We start from the raw sequence: 23,497 nt of genomic DNA, 5'->3' as shown, positions 1-23,497 counted from the left end.
CAGCCACTCAGCCTAAAAAGGATGAAACACGTACAAAAAAAACCCAACAAAATATTGCATGGGGAAACTTGGAATAGCATCCCTATTGGGAAAAAAAACCCCACAAAACCTGTCATAATCTGGCTATTTCCTCTGCTTTTCCTGTTTTATCACTATTAGTAGTTGCAGAAAAAGGCACGTGGTAGAGCAGTTTGCCAGGTTTCCCAGATCAGAGTTCACACAGAAGCACAAAGGATGAACACATGATTACCAGGCACAGGGCAAGACCCACAGATAATGAAAAATTCATGTCAAAAGATTGTTTTGTGGAGAACAAAAACCTAAACCTGAAGAGAAGGGCTGCTTGGATTGCTGCTTTATAAATAGATTAAAACAATTAAATTAGTCTAGCGACTAAACCAAAGGGCAAGGATACAAGAATTAATTCACAAATGTGCAACTGATTCAGTCTATGACCACAGATAGTCCCCGTGTCTCAGTTTTCATGACTTTAAAACTGCAGTTTCCGTACCAAGGACCGGCAGCACCGGTCTCAATCCATCACAAGGTTATGGACACCTGCACCAACCAAGTCGCATGCTGTGGCGAAGAAACACGTAGCTGTGGAAAGCAGAATTGTCTGTGGCTGAGAGCAATATCAAAGGTCTTGTAGGCAACAAGTAGGCTCTACATTTGAAGTTTATTTAAAGGCTGCTTATAAAGCACTTTCCGATATGTCTCCGGATAAGTGCAAACTTATTAACATTCCAAGAGGCCATTACCAAAAATGAAATGGAAAAAAAAATACCTATTACATTTTTCACAGCGTCCTTTCAAACCTCTAAACGGAGATTTATAATGGAAATGCAAACTGACCTTTACATCCTGTACTGTACAGCTGAAATGTTGCAAAAAATTCATTATTCTGACGGGGGCAAGGGATGAACTCGGTACACTCTGCGCTGCAGAAGTGCCCTCTGTCTTGATGTTTGTTCTCCAGACATTGCAGCACATCTGCCTTTCCTCTCCTCACTGCAGCTGCTGAGAGTCCAGGAGGGTTTCAGGGGCTCAGTGGCTCTACAATCATCAACCTGTTACTGCAGCTTTCTTGTTGGCAAAGAATCCACCGGTTTGCCCTCGTTCCCAACAAACTGTCCCATTAGCCTATATTAATCCAGGTTAAACTGTACTTGCAATAGCTTAGGCCAGAAGTTGAGATGCTCCACCCTTCTGTTGTGCTAATTCCAGATAAGGTCCATTGCTGCCGGCTAGGTTGCCAGATGTAATTGTATTGACCACCTTGGGATTCACCATCTGAATCAAAAGCACTTACCTGACAGTATACGTGTAATAAAATATGGTAGGCGCCAGGCACTTCCTACCCATTACACTGAACCAGAACTGCTGCAGGGAGAGTGTGATCTCCACATTAAGAAATGATTATTATCTTTTAAAAAGGAAGCTCTCTCCAAGTATCAGCTGCTCTGTCTTCGAGTCCACTCCAACAACTTTCTCCCCAACTATGATTCACATGGTCTCAGAGAGAAGGGTTTGATTTGGTGGACTGAAGAGAGGTCAGGGACCTAGGGAAGACTAATCTACATTTTGAAGGAGCTTTGTTGTATAACATCAGTGTGCTTCAAATGAGCAACATAACCATCATCACTAAACCACTAAACTTTAGTGATCAAGCTGCGTTTGCCACCAAAAAGACTGTTCCAATGCAAAATCCTTGAGCGACTATAGATCTGACAACGGCTTCTCCAAGATAGGGTCCAAGGTTTTCCATTGCCTGAAGAGTATTTGGAGTAAAATAAAGGAAATCTTCTCACTTCTGATGTTTAAAACCATCTTGAATGTATGCATCACAGGAGACATGTGTCACGTCTAGCACTGTTCTGCTATGCAGAAGGCAATAGTCTAAGCTATGCAACATAACAAAAGCCAGTTGCCTAAAATTATTCACATAAAAATAAGCAGCATTAAAGATGGAAAATACTACTTAGCACATACACAAAGGCCTGCTATGCTGAGATCATGTCTGGTGAGTAAGAAGTGCATGGAACCAAAAAAACATTGGAGAAAATAAGTGTGCTGGAAATTAGGCCTAACTAGTATACAAGATAGCAAGAGGATGCACTATTGTACTCACCTTCTCTCTTTGGGCGCCTTAATTTGACATCAGGGCTAATCAGAGAGGTGGACTGATACCTTCCTCTTACCATCATGGCTCCTATCACTGCTATCTCCCAGTATCCACTATGCTGCTACTGGATCTCCATCATCATCATAGACATAAAACGAGTCCAGGCCAAAGAGACACCTTATTTTATTGTGCAGGTTACCCCACTCTACTTAGCACTGGTTACACCTTAGCTGAAGTATGATGTACAATTTTGGGAAAATATTTAAAGAAGAGCGTTGAGAAACTGGAGAAGGTCCAAGAGGCTGGAAGATGATAAAGAGGTTGTTTAGCAGCTTTTATGAGAAACCACTAGAGAAACTAGGTATACTTGCTTTGGAGGACAGAAGATTAAGGAAGGGCATGGTAGCACTTTGCAAATATTTGAAAGGATATCCCAAATACAATGGAAAAACTTGGTTTTCCCTGTCACTGAGGACAGGAAGCAAAGCAGATCTAGCTCAAAGCTCAAGGGAAATTTCTCAAGTGTCAGAGCAGAACAACAGAACAAGCTACCAGAGAAAGAGCGGACTTCTCCTTCCTTGAAAGTTTTCAAGATGTTGGTTAGGCCCTTAGCTAGGAGGTTTAGGAGCCGTGAACCCTGTAACTCTGCAGAAGAGAGGAGAAGATGACCCTTTTCCAACACCGTTTTGAACCTGTTACCACAACTGCAGCTAAAAGCAATGTCTTAAACAGCTTGACACTGGTGCAAGTTCAACGGGCCCAACAGTGCTGAATATGAGTTTTGCCTGCTTGTCTCCAAACACCAGCACCAGAAATAAAAATTGCCTTTCTTTCCTCGATGCTATTTCCTCTCCCTATTTCCCTGTGCTCGTCCTGTTATATCTTCATAGGAGCAGGATACATTTTTAGCAACAGCTCCAGCTAACTCTTCCCCCCCCCCCCCCCCAAAAAAAAATAAAGTTAATACCATTGCTAATATTATCTAGAAGACGGTCAGATGGGAGACGGGGGGGGGGGGGTGGACATCTCACAAAAAACTCTGCAGCTTCAGAAAAAAGGAGTGCAAAGTATTGCTGAAATGACAGGCTGAATATTTTACATTTCAAATGCTTTATCTGATCTGCTTTCTTTTTTTTTTTTTTTCCCCCCCATTAATAAAGGTGAAACAATTTCTAATGGTGATTGTTGCCATGGGATTAAGCAGGCTGAGGTCTCTGTACATGAAACCCCAAATCTCATTTAACTGTTTAGCTATAAGGCAACATGCCCATGTTATCTTAAGCCTGTAGGCCCATTCGTTCCATAAAACATAACTAAGCGGTGTTCAGAAGAGAAGAAAAAGGGACTCTATAGATAAATTAACCATAAGGCATGTGTGTTGTTCAACTGGCATTTTCTTTTTTTCAGGTCTTTGAATGCAGACAGAGGAAATCATAGTCCTCTGCTGACATCACACTCCATAATCTAGGAATTGAATACAATGCCACTTAACTCGGTATCCTGCATGAGTGAGTAGGCAGAGGTGACGGGTGTGAAGAAGCGAGCCCTGCATATACAAAAAGCTGCTGCGATGAGTAACCGTTGCAAAACATAAGGGAAATACGAGGAAGACAAAAGGTAGTACAAAAAATCATTCCATGAAACATAAAATCCTTTGCAAGCTTGATTTCTCTCAAGATAACACGTGCGTGTTTGTCTGCACGTAGCAAGGTTAACCCAACATCAGGTCCCGAGGGCTGATGGCTGCCTGCTGCGGAGGCAATCGCTTAAAACATTTGCTAAATTCCCCGAAGTTGAGACGTCGGCGAGCAGCTGGCGAGCAGACTGTTGCACACATTGATTTCATGAGGCCGCCTTGCTTTCGCTCTTCCTGTCTCCTTACCCAACATTACTCATGTCTCTTCCACTGAGCTCATTCCCTACAATGTCCTCTTCAATGATTCATCTAGTGTAGCTTGAAGTGGCTCAGATCACGGGCTTTAAATGGGTCCTCTTAAGAGACTCCGCAGCCTAAGGAGCACCAAGGTTCCTTGGGTGAATTTGATATCTTTTATTAGACCAACCCAAATGGTTGGAGAATAGTTATTAAGCAAGCTTTCGGGTTCAAAAACCCTTCGTCAGGCTAAGGAAGCTTCAGCAGTTGGTGACGTATTTACACATTCAAAAGGATCCCATCGCTCCTACGTATACACTATGCCTTTTCTCCCAAACACGCTGTCTTCCTCCTTAAGCCTTACAACCGTCATCATACACAGCTTTAAAATGGGCGCATCTGAACAGCACGCTGACCGACTCATCTGTTTGTTCACAGGCCTAAACTGCACTAAACATGGTAATATCCACGTGCTAAAACAAACCGTTCACCAAAGAGCTGCACAACAGATCAGCTCACTATCCTGAGAGGCAGATTTTCATTTCTTTTACTGCAAAAAAAAACAACCCAACAGCCCAAACTCATTCTCCCAGCATACCTTCCAGAAAAAAATTAATTGTTTTACAACCTGTTAGTGGAAAACACTATGGGTACCTACCAACCAAATGATCAGAAGAAACAACTAATTAAGAGGGGCACACCCTCCTGGCTTAAGACCAGTGGAGATCTCAGGAAATAAATGCAATCTTGCAGAGAGCCACAGCACGATTCATGAAGCATTAGCATGTTTGAATTAACATGTCAGGCCCCTGGCGGGCGAGACTGCCAAAGAAATGACTGGCCCTGACAGCAGCATACACTGTGTATGCACGCATGAAATATTAAGCAGGCTTCTTCCCACAGGTCCCTTCCATTCTGCCCATGAACTGCATTGTTTAATGAGTAACCATGGGTACTAAAACTTGAAAGGAGTCAAGATGTTTCTTCTAAGGAGTTTTTGTCCTAAGGAAGTTTACAAAATGTATGCCAAAAAGTCCAGAGGCAAGTCGCTCCAATTACAATCTCAGGCTGCAGATTTATGCCTGTGGAAAATCTAAATTCAAACAAGGAACTTGAAAGACAGTTTGCTATCTCTCGCTGTATAGGAGAGAGAAGAAATGTTTAAGGATTTTAGAGCTGGTTTTCAAAGCACCGCTGAACTCTTAAACCATCTAAAGTGCCAGGGCTTGCTGTGATAGTATATCATAATTGTATTTCAGAAACCAACAAAAAAAAAAAAATATATCAGATTTCTGATTGTGGAAAGAGAAGGCCATCTTCTGCTCTGGAGAAGATGAAATCAGAAAGGTCATTCAAAACTGAACAGTATGAAGACATGGTATCTTAAAGAAGTCAGGCTGCAAGGGACCTCAAGACATCATCCAGTTCAACCGGGAATCGAGCCTGAGACCTTAGTGTTATTAGCCTCGTGCTCGAACCAACTCAACTAACCAGCTTTATAATATACATAAATATATCAGTTTATACTGTGCGTTTCACAAAAATCTCGAAGCACTTCTTTCAGCATAATCAACCACCATCCCCAGTCTGCACTTGGCATAACTAAGGCTGTGAGCAGTCCAGGCTAACATTTTTAAACTTCAGACAAGCAGCCCTATTTAGTGTTTGGGTACTAACCTGGGGAGCTACACATTTAAGGTTAGGAATCCACGTCGGAAAGCATTTAACCTAATACCAGAGCACAAGTGAAGGGCAGAAGGGGGAAGAGAATCAAATTGTCCTGATCGCCAATTGGTTTTCTAACTGCTATGAAACATAGATCCATGCGCCGATAGCTCCTCTTTCACTGAATACTTGTGCACATGCACATGCACATCGACACACACACAATTTCAAAAACATATTTTCTTCCACCTCCTGCTTACTAGAAAGCTCCATCTTCGCAGGGAAGGATCTGAGCGTGGCAAGCCATGCATTTGTCACCTCCAGGCTAGGTGACCGTAATTCAGCCTCTGAAGCTGACCTTGTAGATACTGCCAGGACTCCAGATAATGAAGTGCACCTAACCCACATCCTTCAAAGCTTCACATACAACTGTGCTGCACAATGCAATGGAGTGTAAAGATACCTGTGATTGCTCTAAATGACCTAGCTTGCGTATTGGATCTGGGCGTGCTAGCAGAGAGCTTTACATGGGCTAATTGTCCCTGCTGAGAAATGGGATATATTTAATCCATGCAAAGCTCCATGCTCACTGATCTACACTGCTTCTCCCAGTACCCAAGCTAGTTTGGGTATCTTTACATTGCACTGTACTCTGCGATGTTAAAATGCCTGCAAGCTGCCATGAGTACACCAGACCCATACTAGAGCCATGGGTGGAACTACAACAGAGATATGTGGGGATGCAGAAAAAAACCCCACATTGTTCTCCCATTAAAAATAAACTAGAAGTGTTACTAATATGCAAGGGCCCAAGGTTACATCATTCAGTTTAAGAAGCAAAAACAAAAATAACTTCATTGGAATGAGTTAAAAACAATCTGAAGGGCCGTGAAATAGGAGCTTCATTACTAGGAGCAGCTAACAGACAGCAGAACTGCAGAACAGAGGAAAGCATGACTGGTGGAACATCAAGGACGTTAAAAAGAAGAGAGGGTAATTAACACCTGTGATATAAAGAGTTGATAAGGGATTAGGTAGATTATAATGAACCACAAAGTCAACGGAGTCCCTCAAAACTGCCTGAATAGAAATGCTGCCGCCACTGCCAGGCAGTTGGTTTTAAAATATGGATGGAGCAGGAATCAAAGTGTGTGTGGGAGGTGGGGGGGGGGTGTACTAGGTGTGTAGACAGTAACATAGCAGTCTGCAGCTGGCTATGCTTCCCAATCACACCTAATTACCTGATTGGGAACTGGGCCGAGCTGTTCCCGATAAAAGCCAGGCCTTGAACAGCAAGCCAAAAGTCTGCTGCCAGCAGCTGGAGAGACACCACTGGCTGAGCTACTGCTCAATACCTTGGAGGTCTGGGGGGGGGACTATGGGGATGGAAAGAGGTCCCTGTCCTGGGTATGACAGAAAACTGCACCCTGCTGGGGAAGGATGGTCTGGTGGGGCTGCCCATGGTGGGGTAGTCCCTGGAAATGCCAGGCCAGTTGCCTCCCCAGTGAAAGGCGAGTATGGGGCACCGTATAACCCCAGCCCCCACCTATGTGGTGGGTATTAAGATCAAGCAGGGGGAGCCCAGGGGATGGGGCTTGGAGCCCTGATCCTAGAGCTGGGGCTTGGAGGCCCGGAGAGGAGCTTGGAGCCCAGAGTTCAAATAAAGAAAGAACCCAGGGTGTGCTGGGACCACGAGCTCCGGTGGGGAGTGAGAGTCCCATGTGACACTCTGGAGATTAGGTCCCAGTGTGAGACACTGGAGAAACATCTGTGAGGCACGGGACATGATAAGGAAAGGTCGGAGCTGTGTGTAAAGCTCTTGTCACCAGAACAAGTAAATGGGCAGGCTCCCGCCTTATTATCCATCAAGGCGTGGCAGGCGAGGTAGGTGGGTGGTTTGCCTGCAAGCAAATGGGTGGGCCTACGTTTAGACCGGCCCCAGAATGCCCACTTGTTACACGGTGCAAGTGCACCAGTGCATCTCTCCCCCTCCCCCCCCCCCCCGATCCGCCCTGTCTACAGCCCCTCCACTCACCCCCAGTCAGCTGGAGCTGCCAGTTTTAAGGATCGGTCCCAATATTCAAAGCTATGAATAAATGAAGCCCCAGTTACAAAACAGACTGAACTTGGATCTTTGAATAGTTAAGATAACTGGGACGATGTAGATCAAAATCCACAATAAAAAGTACACTGGAGCCGAGGGCACAGCACCTTTAGGTGAGGACATCTTGCTGTGGAACAAACTTCCAGAGGACAGCTACTGAGCATAGGGTCTGACCAGGGGAAGGGATTGCTGCAAAACCTTCCTTCCTGAAGGGCTTTTCTGCCATGAGGGACAGACACAACGAACATCTCCTTCTACACAATAAATGGCTTCAATAAAAAGAATCAAATGACAGTTTAAGACAAACAAGCACACCCTGCCTCCAATCTAGGCTTGTCTTGGAAAGGTAGAAATACCAGAGGCTCCTGGAAAGCCACTAGGAACTTCAGTGTCTCAATCAATTTTCCTTTGAAGGTGCTTGGATACATTGGAGTGGCAGAAGAAAAGCAATTACTTTGATTAGATTCCTGATCAGTGTCATGCCTCATTCCCAGAAGGGGTCGTATCTAACAGACCTAGGGCCAAGTCATATTCCCCCAACTGGGTACTTAAATCACCCAGAGTATGATCCTAATTCTATCCAGTTTGAGTTCCTAAAACCATTAGTGCAAAGGGTGGGTGAGTCCTTGTCCTCCTTGCTGCTTTCTTGTGACTTAATTAAGACTAAGATGTTGGTATGGGTTAGAAGCAGATGCTCTGGGATTTTCAGGGACACAGGCAGAATGAGAGAGGAATCATTTAGGTATCAAATCGGTGGAACAGAGTCTGGACCCTAATGTCTAACATACTAGAATTACAGCTGGGGGAGGGATTAAAAATCTCATCTGGAGCTATATATGAATAAATGGGAATGGCTTAAAGGGGGGGGGGGGGTGACTTGGGAGGAGGAACACAAATGACTCCTTTCTTTTTCTTCATCCCGGTTCCTTCCCCTGGCACCACGGTTCTGCTCATCTCCTTATGACACTGCTACCCTGTGCACCAGGGGACAAGGGATGCTCCTAAGTAAAGGGGCAGCACGGGGGGACCAGTTTGTTGCAGGCATTGTGAGTGGAAGGAAAGGGAATCAGAAATACTACATGGGGATAGTGGGGCAAGTGGGATGGGATGGGTTAGGAAGGGAGCAAATGGAACGAAGCCTGAGCAGAGACCCATCTTTCTATGCTGTAACATCAGCTCATGGGGCTATGGCTGTGGCCCACTACCAGATGCCAAACCAATACCAGACCCGTGGTGAGCTCCAGCACAAAACCATCAGGTCCCTCTGATGATAGGGCTGCTACAATGCACTGACGATCAGAGGCAACAGCATGGGGCGCCCTTCAAAGACAAGGCCCGGACATGCACATCAAGTACCCTACCCTCATCTCTGCAATCCGCAGTGGATGGCAGCACCAACCTCCTCGGACCACTGGCTGATCCTCGCAAACCCAGCTCCTCCGAGCACCGCTCACAGCCTCTGAAGCCCTGATGTGTTAATCCATAGCAATGCTTTCCATGCTTTTCATGTGGCCGCTATTTCTCATCAGCTTGTGAACCCACTTTCAGTGCAAACCAATTGCTATTTGCAAACCCCCGCAGGGTCCAGGATTGCCCATATGTTTTGTGATTGAATCCTGTCATCTCAGGTCCCTAGCTAGGGTCATTTGCACTGAAGTGGAGATAAATGAAATTCTCTCTCTCCAAGCTTCACGTATGTGGGCTGTCCAACACACAAACACAAGCAAACACGTGCACACACACGCTACAGCTGTACAAAACTACTCAGGGTCAGGAATGTCAGGAGAAGCCCTGGAAAGACAGATTAGCAACCAGAGGATAGATAAAGTGGTCAAAGGTATGTGATAAATTAATCTAGCAGACAGCTCTGTAGTTTGTCACATAGTCGGTGCATTGGGGTGCTAAAGGATGAGAGATGTCACATAAATATAAGATACAATTATGAATGGAGCAGGTGTATTATACAGTAATATGTAAATGCTGATCGCTGGTAACCCGGTTTTACTGCCAAACCTACAAGGTGGTTCACGTCAGAAACTGATGCCAGAAGCGATAAATAAAGGATAGATAAAGTTAATCCTGCTACTGTGAGTTTAACAGGGAAGGTATTACTTTGAAGGGCTTAAAATATTAACGGAATATAAATGACATTTCAAAATATTTCTGGAAATCTTTTTTTTTTTTTTTTAAGCTTACAAAAGCAGAACAACAAAACCACATAAAATATTATTAAAATCCTCCCCTCAATTAAACTTGCTGACACTTAAAAGCTTCTGATATACTTTAAAAAAAAAATCTTCTTTCAGAAAATTATTACTTTAAAATATCTTTTTGCTTTTAATTTTTTTTTTTTTTTTTTTTAATAAATCTGAATTTCTTAAGACATTTAAATACCTTAATGGAGGATTTTTTTTTTTTTTAAGTCAGTGCTTCCAAGTTATCAAGAGTAATATAAAGATAAAGCAAGACACGTATATAGGGGGGAAAAAAAACTGCAGAGAAAGTCAATTATGTGAACAGTTCAATTATCCAAGCGTAGGATGTGGCACCAGCCTGCTTAGTGCTTGGTACCAGCGAGAGCAATGGTAGCTAAAAAAGGAGGAGGACTGTTCTAGGGCATGAAAAAAAAATGAAATAAGAGCCTGAAAAACATGTGTGTGTGGGTGTATCTGTTTAATGAAACAATTGGATTTTATCAATGGATATTGGTCCCAATTAGCATGGATAACTGCCTCTCTAGCGTGGTTGGAAAATGATTCAAGGGATCCTATTACTTGGAACATGGGATCATAGGAAAGTAGGGCTGGAAGAGACCTCCGGAGGTCCTCCAATCCAGCCCTCTGCTCATGGCAAGGTCATCCCTGGCTAAAACATCCCAGTAAAGTAGCCTGCTCTGGAAAACTTCCAGGGATGAAATATATCTCTGAATGCAAAATGTGTTCCAACTTCCTGACTCTCCATTTAAAGGGACCCTGCCCCACACACCAAATAAAGATGCATCTTTGGAATAAAACCTACTGGCTCCTATTTCACCCTTGACTTAAAGATGCAGGCCATTTTCAAAATATTTTTTTCTTTTTTTTTAAGTGTCTTCTATTTGAAGGAGTACAGGGATATAAAAGCATGTGGTGATCCACAATATTTATTACTAGTACTGCAGCATTCAAAAAACTGTATCCTCTCCTTTGTATGGGCAAGAGGCAACCATCAATTTGTATAACCAGTGCCATGTTCAGCCTGTATCGTAGCTTTGAATCAGACTATGAAGGGTGTGGAATCGGTGAGTAGACACCCTTAACTGATGAGGGGCAGCCTAGTCTTGCAATTAGCTGATTCAAGAAAATGAACCTGATTGCCTTCTATGATGAGATGACTGGCTCTTTGGATGTGTGGAAAGCAGTGGGCATGACATACCTTGACTTTAGAAAGGCTTTTGATACGGTCTCCCACTGCGCTCTTGCAGGCAAGCTAAGGAAGTACGGGTTGGATGAATGGACCGTAAGGTGGACAGAAAGCTGGCTGGATCGTTGGTCTCAATAGGGAGCGATCAATGGCTCGATGTCAAGTTGCCAGCCGGTATCAAGTGGAGTGCACCAGGGCTCAGTCCTGGTCTTGTTCAATATCTTCATTAGCAACCTGGGAGATGGGATACAGCACATCCTCAACAAGTCTGTGCATGACACCAAGCTGGGGGGAGTAGTAGATGCACTGGAGGGTAGGGCTAGGATTCAGAGTGACCTCAACAAATGAGAGGATTGGGACAAAATAAATTGCATGAGGTTCAACAAGCACAAGTGCAAAGTCCTGCACTTAGCATGGAAAAATCCCATGCACCGGGACAGGCTGAGGACTGACGGGCTGGGCAGCAGCTCTGCAGAAAAGGCCCCGGGATGACAGGGGACAAGAAGCTGAACAGCAGCCAGCAGTGTGCCCTTGGTGCCAGGAAAGCAACCGGCATCCTGGGCTGCATCGGTAGGAGCATTGCAGGCAGATTGAGGGCAGTGATCCTTCCCCTCTATTCAGCACTGGGGAGGCCACATCTGGAGTCCTGTGTCCAGCTGTGGGCCCCCCACTGCAGAAAGGATGTGGGGAAATTGGAGAGAGTCCAGTGGAGGGCAATGAAAATGGTTGGGGGCTGGGGGACAGGACTGGTGAGGAGAGGCTGAGGGAACTGGGCTGATGTAGTCTGCAGAAGAGAAGACCGAGGGGGATTGAATAGCAGCCTTCACCTCCCTGCAGGGGGGCTGCAAAGAGGCTGGAGCTAGACTGTCCTCAGTGGGGGCAGATGCAGGACAAGGAGCAATGGGCTCAAGCTGCAGCAAGGGAAGTTGAAGTTGGATATTAGGAAAACTTTCTCTCTAGGAGGACGGTGAAGCACTGGAACAGGTTACCTGGGCAGGTGGAATGAACATCCTTGGAGGTTGTGAAGACCCAGGTAGACAAAGCCTTGGCTGGCATGAAATAGTCGGGGCTGGCCCTGCTTTGAGCAGGGGGTTGGACTAGATGTGACCTCCGGAGGTCCCTCCCACCCCTACATTTACACGAGTCCATGGGCCTAAGCTGGGGGTGCCCACTCAGATCCCATTGTGTGTTTGAAGCGTCTCCCCTTGTGCTCACAGGCCTCAGAACATGGGAGAAGCAAAGGCACCAGAGAAAGCACTCTAGGTATGGATACCCTTCTCCCTGTAAAATGCTGGTGATACTTCCCTCTGCACCCTTGAAGGAGGGGTGCAGCATGCCAAGCGTGTGCTGAAAGCCAAACTCCACCACTGGAGAGCAATCAGAAAAGACGTTTGCTCCGGGACGTACGGATGTTCACCCCTGGACAGACACACCGCTAGTCAGGCAGTCTTATGGTGCCGCGCACTGCCTTTTGGATGAGGAGTACACTTGCAAACCGAGCTCCAATTTTAAGGGGAAAGTTAACTCTCTGTGCCATCTCAGGCAGAAATAAGCAGATACACTCCTCTTCCTGAAAATCTCTAGCAAGGCAGATCCAAAGGTTCAGCATACACCAATTTGACTCCTGTTTCACACAAAGTATAAACGCAACTGCCTGGCAGCAGGAATGGCACTTCTATTCAGGCAGTGTTGATGGAGTCAATGACTTAATGGTCCATTACAATCTACCCAATTCCTGCAAATCATTCTTCATTCCATTAGTGTTAACAATTCTCTCTGCTCTTTTAATGGCCTTAATTTTGAACCAGTTGAACTATCTTTTATTCACCAATTTTGCTATCTGTTACTTATTCCTGGTCTCTGTCCTCTTATTTTACAGCCCTGCAGGCTGATTTTTGCTCTTTCCAAAATCCTAGATCCATGCATGGAATCCAGCCTTCAGCAGCAACTGCAGTTTCAGCTTTTGGCTGAGCAACCAACAGCCGCTAACAATCCAGCTGTGAAAGGTTAAACTTGTATCCTTTGCTTCAGCAGCAAAGTGAGGGTAAGCGGGGTGATGATTAGGCTTTGTTCCTGTTTTTCATGTCCATAACTCTGGGAAATACTTTTTTCCTCTATCCTGCCTTTTCAAAAACAAAGTGCAGATCTTATTTGGGGGTCTGTGGTAGGCAAGAAAAAACAGCGTCTATAGATGTGGATAAAGCCAATTCAGAATAAGGTGCTCTTACTTCAGCATAAAATGTGTGCACGCAGGGAATTGTTTGGGAAGAGCTAATCTGCTTTACAGTCACAGTCTATCTTTACTGAGACCGAGTTCCCTACACAGACAAGACCTTACATGCAGCATGCATACGAGACAAAATGCGTGTGTGCACGCGTATGAACAGGAGTGCAAGAAGCTAACAAAATAAGCCGATTCTTACACCATTCCTGTGCTGGCTTGAGCACTTTATTCTGCATGGCCTTTCAACAGCTGCAAGCATTATGGAACTGACTTCTTGTGAAGTCCTCCCTTCCACACCCCCTCACCTCCCCTTATTCCCAACACCACCCTCACGAAGCAAAGATAAAACCAGGCCATGTGGCAATTTTATTGTCCAAATAAAACTCTACTCAAAGACTACTGTACTCGTCGTAACAGCAAAAGCGATAAACCAGCCACATGTTCACTCATTGCTGCCTCCGTCCCTTCTGGGTTAGAGGGCACTTAAGGGGAAACATGGGGGAGACAGCACCCAGGCTCAGAGATCTTTTTTGAGCAGTTAACCAACAGGATGTTGCTGCATGCGTAGGTTGTGCATTCTTGCCAGCTCTTAGGAATCACAGAAATTGAGTGTCTGCAACAGTGGTGCCCAATCTTTTTGCCCCGCCGGTCAGGTCCACCTGCATGAAGCATCCAGCCGGTGGGTTCGATCCAGAATGCAGAGCCAGCATGGTCGGGGCTGGATCAGGCCACAGGGGGGTGCAGGGTTCAACCCTGATCCATCTGCCAGGAGGGGGGAGAGTGTAGGGTGGAAGCGGGGCAGCCCAGCCCTGATCCGGAAAAGGTGCGGGGCAAAGGGAGTTCGGGGGGTGGGAAACAGCCAGGCCCTGATTGGAATACATAAGGAGGCGGAGCTTCTCAGCCTCAATCTGGATGTGTGGGGTGGGGAAGATGAGCAGCCCAGCCTGATCTAGACAAGTGCGGGGCAGGCCAGGCCCTGATCCCGTTGTGCAGCAATGGCCCAAGCAGGGCTGGATCCAACCCACAGAGCTTCCACTTCTGCCCGTTTTTCTCATCTGTGGGGATCCTCGTGGGTTGCATGCCGTGACTCCATGGGCCAGACCTGACCAGCACTCCTGGTCTACAGGACATGTGTTATGGGCACAGCTCCTTATAAGTCCCTGTGGACCTAGGCCTGCCCTCAGCACTGTGCCGTGCCCTCTTAGCAAACCTGAGACAACAGTGAGCACAAAAAAGAAGGAGCGGGGTGGGGGGCAGAAAGCTTCTGCTGAATTAGGGGCTGCACGCCTTGCTTCCTACAAACCAGGGAGTTCTCCCCTCCTCCAAAGCAGCAGGACTCCCTTCCAGAGTCACAGGAGGCTGTGAGATGGGAGTTCAAAGTTACCCTATTTCCGAAATTAAAAATGAAATCACTGATTGTCACTGCTGAGTAAAGCACGTATTTACCGAGTATACCAGAATTACACTAAGCAAGGAGAAGGATTGTAATGCTTTGAAAAAGTGAGAACTGTTTCTTTAAAAAGAATTTAAAGTCCTCCAAATAGCATTACGGCTGTAGGTACAGAAAGTTATCCTCGGAATAGGGGGTTTCCAGCAGCCAGCAAAGCATTTAATCTTGCAGCGAAACTCTTAGACAAGCACCCTTGTCGCTCACATAAATCTTTATTAGAAAATAATTGGAGGAAAAAATCAATTTGTATGGACAATGGTGTTTGTTTTCTGGATGTTAATTATTCATTTTCCTGCTCTATTACAGGACCCATGGGAGCACAAGAGGAAGACTGGGGACTAGGAAGGGAGAATCAAAACAGTGGCAGGACATTGATGGCAGCTCTCCTGTCGCTGGGGTGAGAAGGGAGGATGCGGAGTCTGCCTGAGGTACCAGGAAGAGGCGTGCATTGCTGTGTACATCAAAAGCTGACTTTTCAACCTAAAACCACCACACACATGCAGAAGTAGAGAGGAGTTTTAAAGTTAAAAGGCAGACTAAAAATAAGATTTGATGCATTTTTCATCTCAAGATGTTGGGGTCAATCTTCTGGTCTTCGGGTGTCTTGGGCTGTAGTGGTTGTGTCTAGGGCTGTGTACACACATTCAAATGATCTGGGAGAATACATCTAGGTTTGTTTTCCTGGCAGAAAAAAAAAAAATACCCAACAGACACCTGACCAGACCTTTAAATGCTGAGCTCCTGGAGAACAGAAAGCTTACAGTGCTGCAGGTGTGCAGCCAGAGGGAGAGGGAGCACAGGCTCCCTCAGTCTGCCTCGAGATAGGTGGCAGCAGTGCACAGGGTAGCCCTGATTGGTTGCTCAGGGTCAGCATGCATCTTCCTGTATCACAATGTGGGGATTGGGAAGGGGAAGTGTTTGCTGGAGCAACAAGAGCCCAGTGAGTAACACAATATCTCCTGGGCAGGATAGGGGGAGAGGAGGAGCAAAGCACCCTGGGATTCATAAAGACTATGCTATGGCTTCTCTCAGAAGAGAATGTGTACAGACATTCATTCTCCCAAGATCAACTCCCCTCAGAGTGATTTAACACTGACTGTTCCTGGGGTTTGGTTGGTTTTTTGTGGGGTTTTTTTTTCCTCCAGGAGAGGGCATTTTTACTTTGGGAGAAAAATCCTGAACATGTGAACACTTAGTTTCGCCTGGGAGAGAAATGACTTTCCCAGGAGTCACTGGATGACTTAAATTAGAGCAATATCTGTGTTAGAAGAGAGGAGGTTAATCACCACCACTCTTCCAAACACGCTAGGTAAAAACAAAGCCAGAATGGCATCTGCTGGACTGAACAGTTCAATATACCCATGAGCCAAGCATACCTGCCTAGGTACAGCCAAGTGTGCAAACTACCTCTAGGAAGTACACAGGAGCTCAATGTACCTACTTTGGCTGAAAAGTTCAGCAGCACACCCATATGTTTTATATGGGTGAAACATCCACAGAAAAGAGCAGCACGGCAGGGGCAGGGAATAAATCAGCGAGCCCTTGAGGGTTTCAGAAACTACTTCTGCCACTTCTTCCTTATCTAGAAGGGCATTGGCTATACTACTGGATCTTGAAGAAATGAAGAAGTAGAAAAAAAGGACCCTTGGGGCATTCTGGGTTTCCTCGTCATTGAGATAAAATCACAAAAGGGAACAGAACCAACGTTTTGTCCTCAGCTTCACAGCCCCCCCCCCCATGACAGCAGTACTGAGTTCAAGCATGGAGGGTGGTGGATTTGTTAGGCTGACTGCTAAAAATGGTGAAGTTTTAACATCCTAATGCACTACGTACAGAAAGGTCATTTTAATTTTCTGATTAGTGCCCATATGGTGAAAAGTACCAGTGTCTGTATAGAGATGTGCGAGAGAAAGGCCAGCAATTTTTATCCACCAAAAGCAAGACATAACTTACAATTCTTTTGATGTGTGTAATTTTGAGGTGTAGTATCCCAGGCCAGTTTTCTCCCTATAAATATGCCATCCCCCTATTCCTTCCCTCTTTCCTCCAACTTGTTTGGTTGCCTCTGGCAAGGGAAACCTCTATCGGCTTCCAACTCCAGCCATCTCATTCACACTAAACAAAATAGCATGTCTGGGACGAGTGATCATTTTCCGTTATCTACTTACCTTCCTCCTCAACCCAAAAACCAGCGCAAGGGAAGCTTGATAAGATAAATACATTTCCAACCATCATGAATCATAAGCATGAAGAAACACAATAGAGAAAGGCTGGTGAAAAGTTACCAAGGGTGCAGGGATAGATGAGTAAAAGATAAAAGAGAAATCTGTAGCAATACAGTACAGACTCACAGTCCATCTCGCAGCTCTTGTGTATCGTTTGAGGTCCCCAGGGATCTAAGGCTTCTTTCCAAGGAAGTCACTGTCAACAGGAGAAAAAGAAAAGACAAAGAAATAGCACTTCGTTCCCAAAAAAAGAAAAAGGATTATGTGCTTTAAATGGATTTTCCTTCACACTGTTGTATGGAGCAACTAACATATGGGCAAATGAACGCACAGAAAAATGAGACAAGAAAGGCCAAAGTCTGGCAAGACACTTCTTCACCAGGGGAAGCTGATCAAGTGCAATACGAGCACATGGTGTACAAGAAGTGTTGCAAGTGTTTGCTATTTGAGCACTGCCGTAACTGTAAATGGGCATTTCCAGCTTCCAAGTTACACTCTGGCAAGTCTCAGTCGCAGAGCCATTAGAAATTAAAGTCTCAAGCTCATAGATATCTTCTGTGGGAAGTTTCCAAAAGAGATTTTGAGACGGTGCAGAAGGCAGGTGAACTTAAATTAACGATCAAAGTCTAATAGATGGGATGAAAGAAGGAGAACGTACGTAGTACAGGAAGGAGAAAAAGGGAGTAGGGTGGCAGAGAGATATAAATAAAGATAAAGAAGTGAGACGTGGAAGGGATGAAACAAAAACTCCTGAAGGAACTGGGCTTATTTACTCCGGAGACGGCTGAAAAGGGATTTAATAGGGTGGGTCCAAAGAGGATGGAGCCGGACTGTCCTCAGTGGGGGCAGGAGACACAACAAGGAGCAATGGGCTCAAGTTGCAGCAAGGGAAGTTGAGGTTGGATATTTGGAAGAATTATCTTCCTAGGAGGGGGTAAATCACGGAAACAGGTTACCCAGAGAGGCTGTGGATTTTCTACCCTTAGAGGTTTTTAAGACCCAGGTAAACAAAGCCTTGTCTGGGATGATATAGTTGGGGCTGGTCCTGCTTTGAGCAGGGCGTTGGACTAGATGTGACCTCCTGAGCTCCCTTCAACCCTCATTTTCTCTGATTCTGCGAATTCCGGAGAATCTGGAAATCATGAATTACGTGATCTCCATGTGACAGACAAACAGGCATACAATAAATGGCAGGGGGTGGGGGGACTTATTGGCTGTAGCTGTGTTGGTCTAAGGACATAGGAAGGTAAGGTTTTTTGGGTAGACATGATATCTTTTATTAGGCCAACTAAATGGTTAGAAAAAAAAGTTCTTTGCAAGCTTTCAGTCAGGCATAGGGAGACTCTGCTGATGGTATGTGTTCTCCAAGGTAGAAAAGAAGCTAATTGACACCAAGCATATCTGTGAAAATGCAAACGGGCAGAAGATAGGAAGAAAATGGGTAGACAGGAGGGGAGGGGAGGAAGGAAGGGAAATGTATGAAGAAATGCAAGTGGTCAGCTGGAGGCAGGTTACCTGGGGTATCAGATGTCAAGCAGGTTGCAATGTGTCATAAATCCAATGTCTATATTAGGTCCATGATTTTTTGTATCCAGCAGATTTATGAAGCGAAGACTGTAGGCTCATCTCCCTATGCCTGACAAAGGGTGTTTGTACCCGAAAGCTTGCAAAGAACTTTTTTTCCAACTATCTAGTTGGTCTAATAAAAGATACCATATCTACCCGAAGAACCACGCCTACAAGAAATGGGAGCACAGCAAGAAAGGTGCTATTGGCAACCCTAAATGATGTCCATTGCACCCTCTGGACCCATAAGCATGGTCTGCTAGCATATCTGGCCCTGAACCAAATTATCCCAACCTCCAGTATGTTTGCAACAGGCACCATTGGTAAGCATCTACTCTGAATGTCAGGCTTGCAAGACCACTGGCACTCACGTCAATGGCCTTTTTCACCTTGAATTCTGGGCACTAACTTTACGTTATAACACTAGACATCCTGCCAGGGCTGAAAGTCCTGCTGATTCTACATGCTGCCACATACATACTTTTTTAAACTCTTTTAAATCATTAAAAACATATAAAGGTAAATGTCACAATTCTGGCGCTATCAGATTAAGCCAGAGACCCAAGGGAGGTGTAACTGCCTGGGCAATAATCCCAGGCTGGGCTGCCTGCTAAGGTCCCTGACAGACCCTGAACATCTGCCAGCCCCAGGCCCTTGCAGAAGGGGTGCCATAGCTGCATTGCAGGTCTCGATGGATGACAACCTGGCCATCTCTATACCCCAAGCGGTCTTTTTTCCTACTGCTATACTGTATGCATTCATTGTCATCAGCCCATTCCCTTGATAGTTGTCATCTGCCCGCTCCCTTGGAACTGCCAGATCAGATCAGATCTGTATAGTGCAATTACCTCCATAGCCTCCGCTACGTTACCCAACATTGATGCTTCAGAGGGAAGCGCAAACTGCTGGTACGAGGGGTTAAGATTATGGTAGACATAAACTCCTTTCTTCTCACCTAGTCCTGCTCCCTTCCACTCTGCTCCAAACTGAAGGCTGCAAACATCTCCGTACAGTCTTCAAATGCACTGAAGAATGCATGTCATCTTCATGTATCTTCATGCATTTTTCATACAAATCATTTGGCCAAAAATCTCAGGGATCTGAGTTCTGTCTGAGGAAGAACTGAAGGAAAACCAAGACTGCAGGATTTGGTGCACTGATTTAACCCAAGACCCTAGAAAAGGAACAGGTTTCCCCTCCACTGCCAGCTCAGGGCATGGTTGTGCTCCTGGATGAGGAGACTGGGAATGGGAGAGTAACAACCCTTGGTACTCAACACGTACAGCTCCTTCCGCCCAAGTTACCCACGGGCCTTGCTGACCCACCCCAACAAATGCACGGTGTGACAGATGAGCACCGGGTGGGTGAAACTAAAACCAGACCCAGGGCTGGAATGCCTCCCCTCCCCACCTCCCCACTTTCTCCCCCCAAATCAGGGGCTTGAGCCCACGTCACTCTCTTAGGTGAACAGTGATGCTTTTTAAATTGGTTGGTCAGCATCAAACAACACCTGGCCTTCACTGGATCTCAAAGGCGATGTCAAAAGGGCTATATAAAGCTGAGATTCCCCAGGAGGTGGGCGACAGCCATGTTAAGTTACATACAGCAACTGGAACATCTGCAGCTCTCTTCCTCTCTCTCTCAGGATGCTGAAGTGAGGAAACTACTTGGAACTTATCTAGTTATATAGCTGACTGTAATGTAGAAGCAAATCAAACAGCTGCTAAGCTGACATGGTTTGCTTTGGGTTATTCTTTCATACGTCTCTATCCTGTACCCTTCCTCAAGCCTATCCTCTTTAGCCAATAAAGCTCTCCACTATAACAAGCATGGTGGACTCGATGGGTGAGGGACTGGGGCATGCCTTTAAGCTCCCTATGCTCAGCCAACTAAGGGAGGCTAATCTTTGTGCTGAAGATAGCACCCCAAGTTCTCGCAGTGGGTCAAGCACCCTCAAGACCTACCAGGCCTGTGTACCGCAAGGGGCACAGGGCCTGGATACAGACCACACTTCTGGGTGGTGGCAGCGGTTACTCTAGGCTTGTGAGTGTGCTCCAGGAAGGGGGTCGGCCAGATGTGAGACGGCCCAGGGGAGGCACTAGGAGCTTGGTAGGTGGATGGGCACAGTGAGGTGGGTGGCTCTGCATGGGAGCACCCCTACTGGTCCACCACACCCCCCAAAAAAGCAATCATTATACAGTTAATGGTCTCCCTCTAACCACTAAGAGAGGCTTCTCGTTTCTTAGTGGGTCTACCCCACCGTGCCTATAGCAAATAGGCCTGAACACACATCCTTCTTCTGGTTTAGATACCTTGCATCTTGGCCCCGCTTGCATCCAGCTGACATGACCAATCATTTTCTTATCTCAGTGCCTGGACAACATATCCCAGCCTTTTGTTTCCCTCTGTCAGCTTTCTTCCATGCCTCATCAGTGAATTTGGCTTTGCTTCCCACACCCATCATAGCTTATCCTCTGTTTCCTTGTATGCTACCAAGATGGTGAAGGCGTTATCCTGCACCGCTTATTTGCTAACTTAAAAAAAATAAAAAATCCTTCATCCTTACTCCCGTGCTGTCCTTCTTACAAGGAAATAACTCCCTGAAGAGATGCACAGGGCCATCCCATGTTCTTCAACACCGTTCTTAAAACTTTCAATTGTCATGATGTCTACAAAGAACTTTAAAAAGGTCAGGACACTGGTGTGACACCACTACTGCTCACACTGATAACCAGGGATCCTGGTTTTCTCCGTTTAAAAAAAAAAAATCCTAATTTTTGGATATAACACCCCCCCCCCCCCCAATCCACATTTTCCCAGGTTTAAAATGAAACACCATATATGGGTTATTTTTTATATCCAAAAATTGGGATTTTTTTTTTTTTAAATCAGAGAAAAACAGGATCCCTGGTTATCAGTATGAGCAGCAGTGGTGTCCACCAATGCCCTGACCTTTTTTAAGTTCTTTGTAGACATCATGACAATTGAGAGTTTTAAGAAAGGTGTTGAAGAAGAATGCCATATATAGTGTTTCATTTGAATCATGGGGAAATGTGGATGGGGAAGGGGGGGGGGGTTATATCCAAAAATTGGGATTTTTAAAAACATATATATGTGTGTATGTGTGCATGCACGCGCGTGTGTGTGTGTGTGTTTGTGTGACATTTCACTTTAATCACAGAAAAATGTGGATTTGGGGTTATTTTTTATATCTGAAAATTGTTTTTTCTTTTGGGTTTTTTTAATCAGAAAAAAAAACCTGATCCCTGGTGATAAACAGTATGGACTCCTTGGACAGACTTAACACATCCAGCATCAAATGATAGCTACAAGGTAACTATTACATGGCCAAGGTCCTGGAAAAGTTTAGCAAAACCAGCATAACTGTAACCATGTTCCCTATAGGGTTAAAGCTACACTGACTTAATACACATGTCACACACCAGGAGCATTCAGATGCAACAGTGATTGGCACTGTAATAGTTGCTGCACTTCTAGCAGCAACTCTCTGTCCTTTTTTAAAACCTTTAGTTAGACTGCAGGGTATTTAGGGTGCAGCTGTCGTCATGTCATATTTGTACAGCGCAGAGCACGCACTGATTCTGTACTTACAACTGGATGCTACCATGACGCCAGCTATAGGAATAGCTTGTTAATCCATTCCAGATTCAGCTCTGTAATAGTGAGGGCGAGTGAAGACAATGCCAAACAGACAACAAAACCCCACGGGCAAGAATGCATGTCCAGTTCTCCCCCATGCAGCCAGCTGTGGAGAGCAGGAGGAGGTATGCTCCATGCTCTGCTCCCAGGATTAGCAGTTGTTTTGGTCCCCAATCTGTTGTAAGCAATCATGCCTTTTAAAACTAACTGCAGTGACTTCAACAGGGCAAGACTAACAATAATAAAAATGCATAGTTTTAACAGTGTACGTGAGGGAGGAGGGGCTCACTCACATCTTATTCCTTATCCATTCTTATGTGCTACCACTTAAACATACAGGAAGGTACACTGGTTCTTCAAGACCTCCAGTAGACAAGTCTGGATGAAGTTATGGCCTTGCTGGAGAGGTAAGATCCAGAGTACTTGCTCTCCTAATTATCGTTAATCAAAGTTAAAGGGTGAGTTCTATGTTCCAATGTAGGCTTCTCATTGCAATTGCCTAGGACTCCCTCAGCTAAATTCCTGTCCATGTTTTGTCTCATATAAAATGGTACTTTTTACCAACACTGCCAACAATTATTTTAGAAAGTTTGAGCCTAAGAAGTTCAAGTGCTTTTGAATTATGCAACTGCAAGGAGAAAAAAAAAGCTGGAACACTTTTTTTTTTTTTCCCACATGCTCCCACTAGAATAGTTGCAGTTAGAAACTTGGCTTCCTTCTCATTGCACAATGACTTAAGAAAAATCAATCCAGCACTTTGAAAAGTTAACCATGAGAACCGTGTATCAACAACATAATTTGGCCTTTAATGTGCGTGCTATTTAAAGTTGTTATACTATGCTTATATATATAACGATAACTATATTCTAATATAATAAAAGCCTTACCACTCCCATCTGTCTGTCCATAATGCTTGGGGGGGCGGGGGTGGCTGGGTAGGTGGGAGGTGTGTGGCTGGGTGGCTGTGGCATGTGGCTGGGTGGCTGGCTGTGTGAGAGTGGTGTGTGGCACATGGCTGGGTGCGTGTGTGTGTAGTACGTGGCTGGGTGGGCGTGGCATGTGCGGGGGGAGCACATGGGGCCAGACACAAAGCGGGGTGGGGGGTGGAGGGGGGGGAGGGAAGGGGGTGGGGGGTGGAGGGGGGGGGAGGGAAGGGGGTTGTGCAAAGCCGGACATGGAATAGCGGCAGCGCAGCGCAGTGGG

The 23,497-nt window shown here is 45.4% G+C and overlaps 1 protein-coding gene across 1 annotated transcript in view; it reads right to left on the bottom strand.

Annotated features, from left to right (window-relative positions):
- Positions 1-23,497, bottom strand: part of TSNARE1 (t-SNARE domain containing 1) — a gene marked incomplete at its 5' end in the record, with an annotated part of 667,552 nt that overhangs the window by 446,309 nt on the left and 197,746 nt on the right. The window contains one exon of the mRNA XM_059723464.1: positions 17,195-17,264. Within this exon, the coding sequence (XP_059579447.1) occupies positions 17,195-17,264 (70 nt within the window). The remainder of the gene's footprint in view (positions 1-17,194; positions 17,265-23,497) is intronic.

Source organism: Alligator mississippiensis, chromosome 3 (genome assembly GCF_030867095.1).
Source record: "Alligator mississippiensis isolate rAllMis1 chromosome 3, rAllMis1, whole genome shotgun sequence".
NCBI lineage: Eukaryota > Metazoa > Chordata > Crocodylia > Alligatoridae > Alligator > Alligator mississippiensis.
This window is presented reverse-complemented; position numbering and strand designations above follow the sequence as displayed.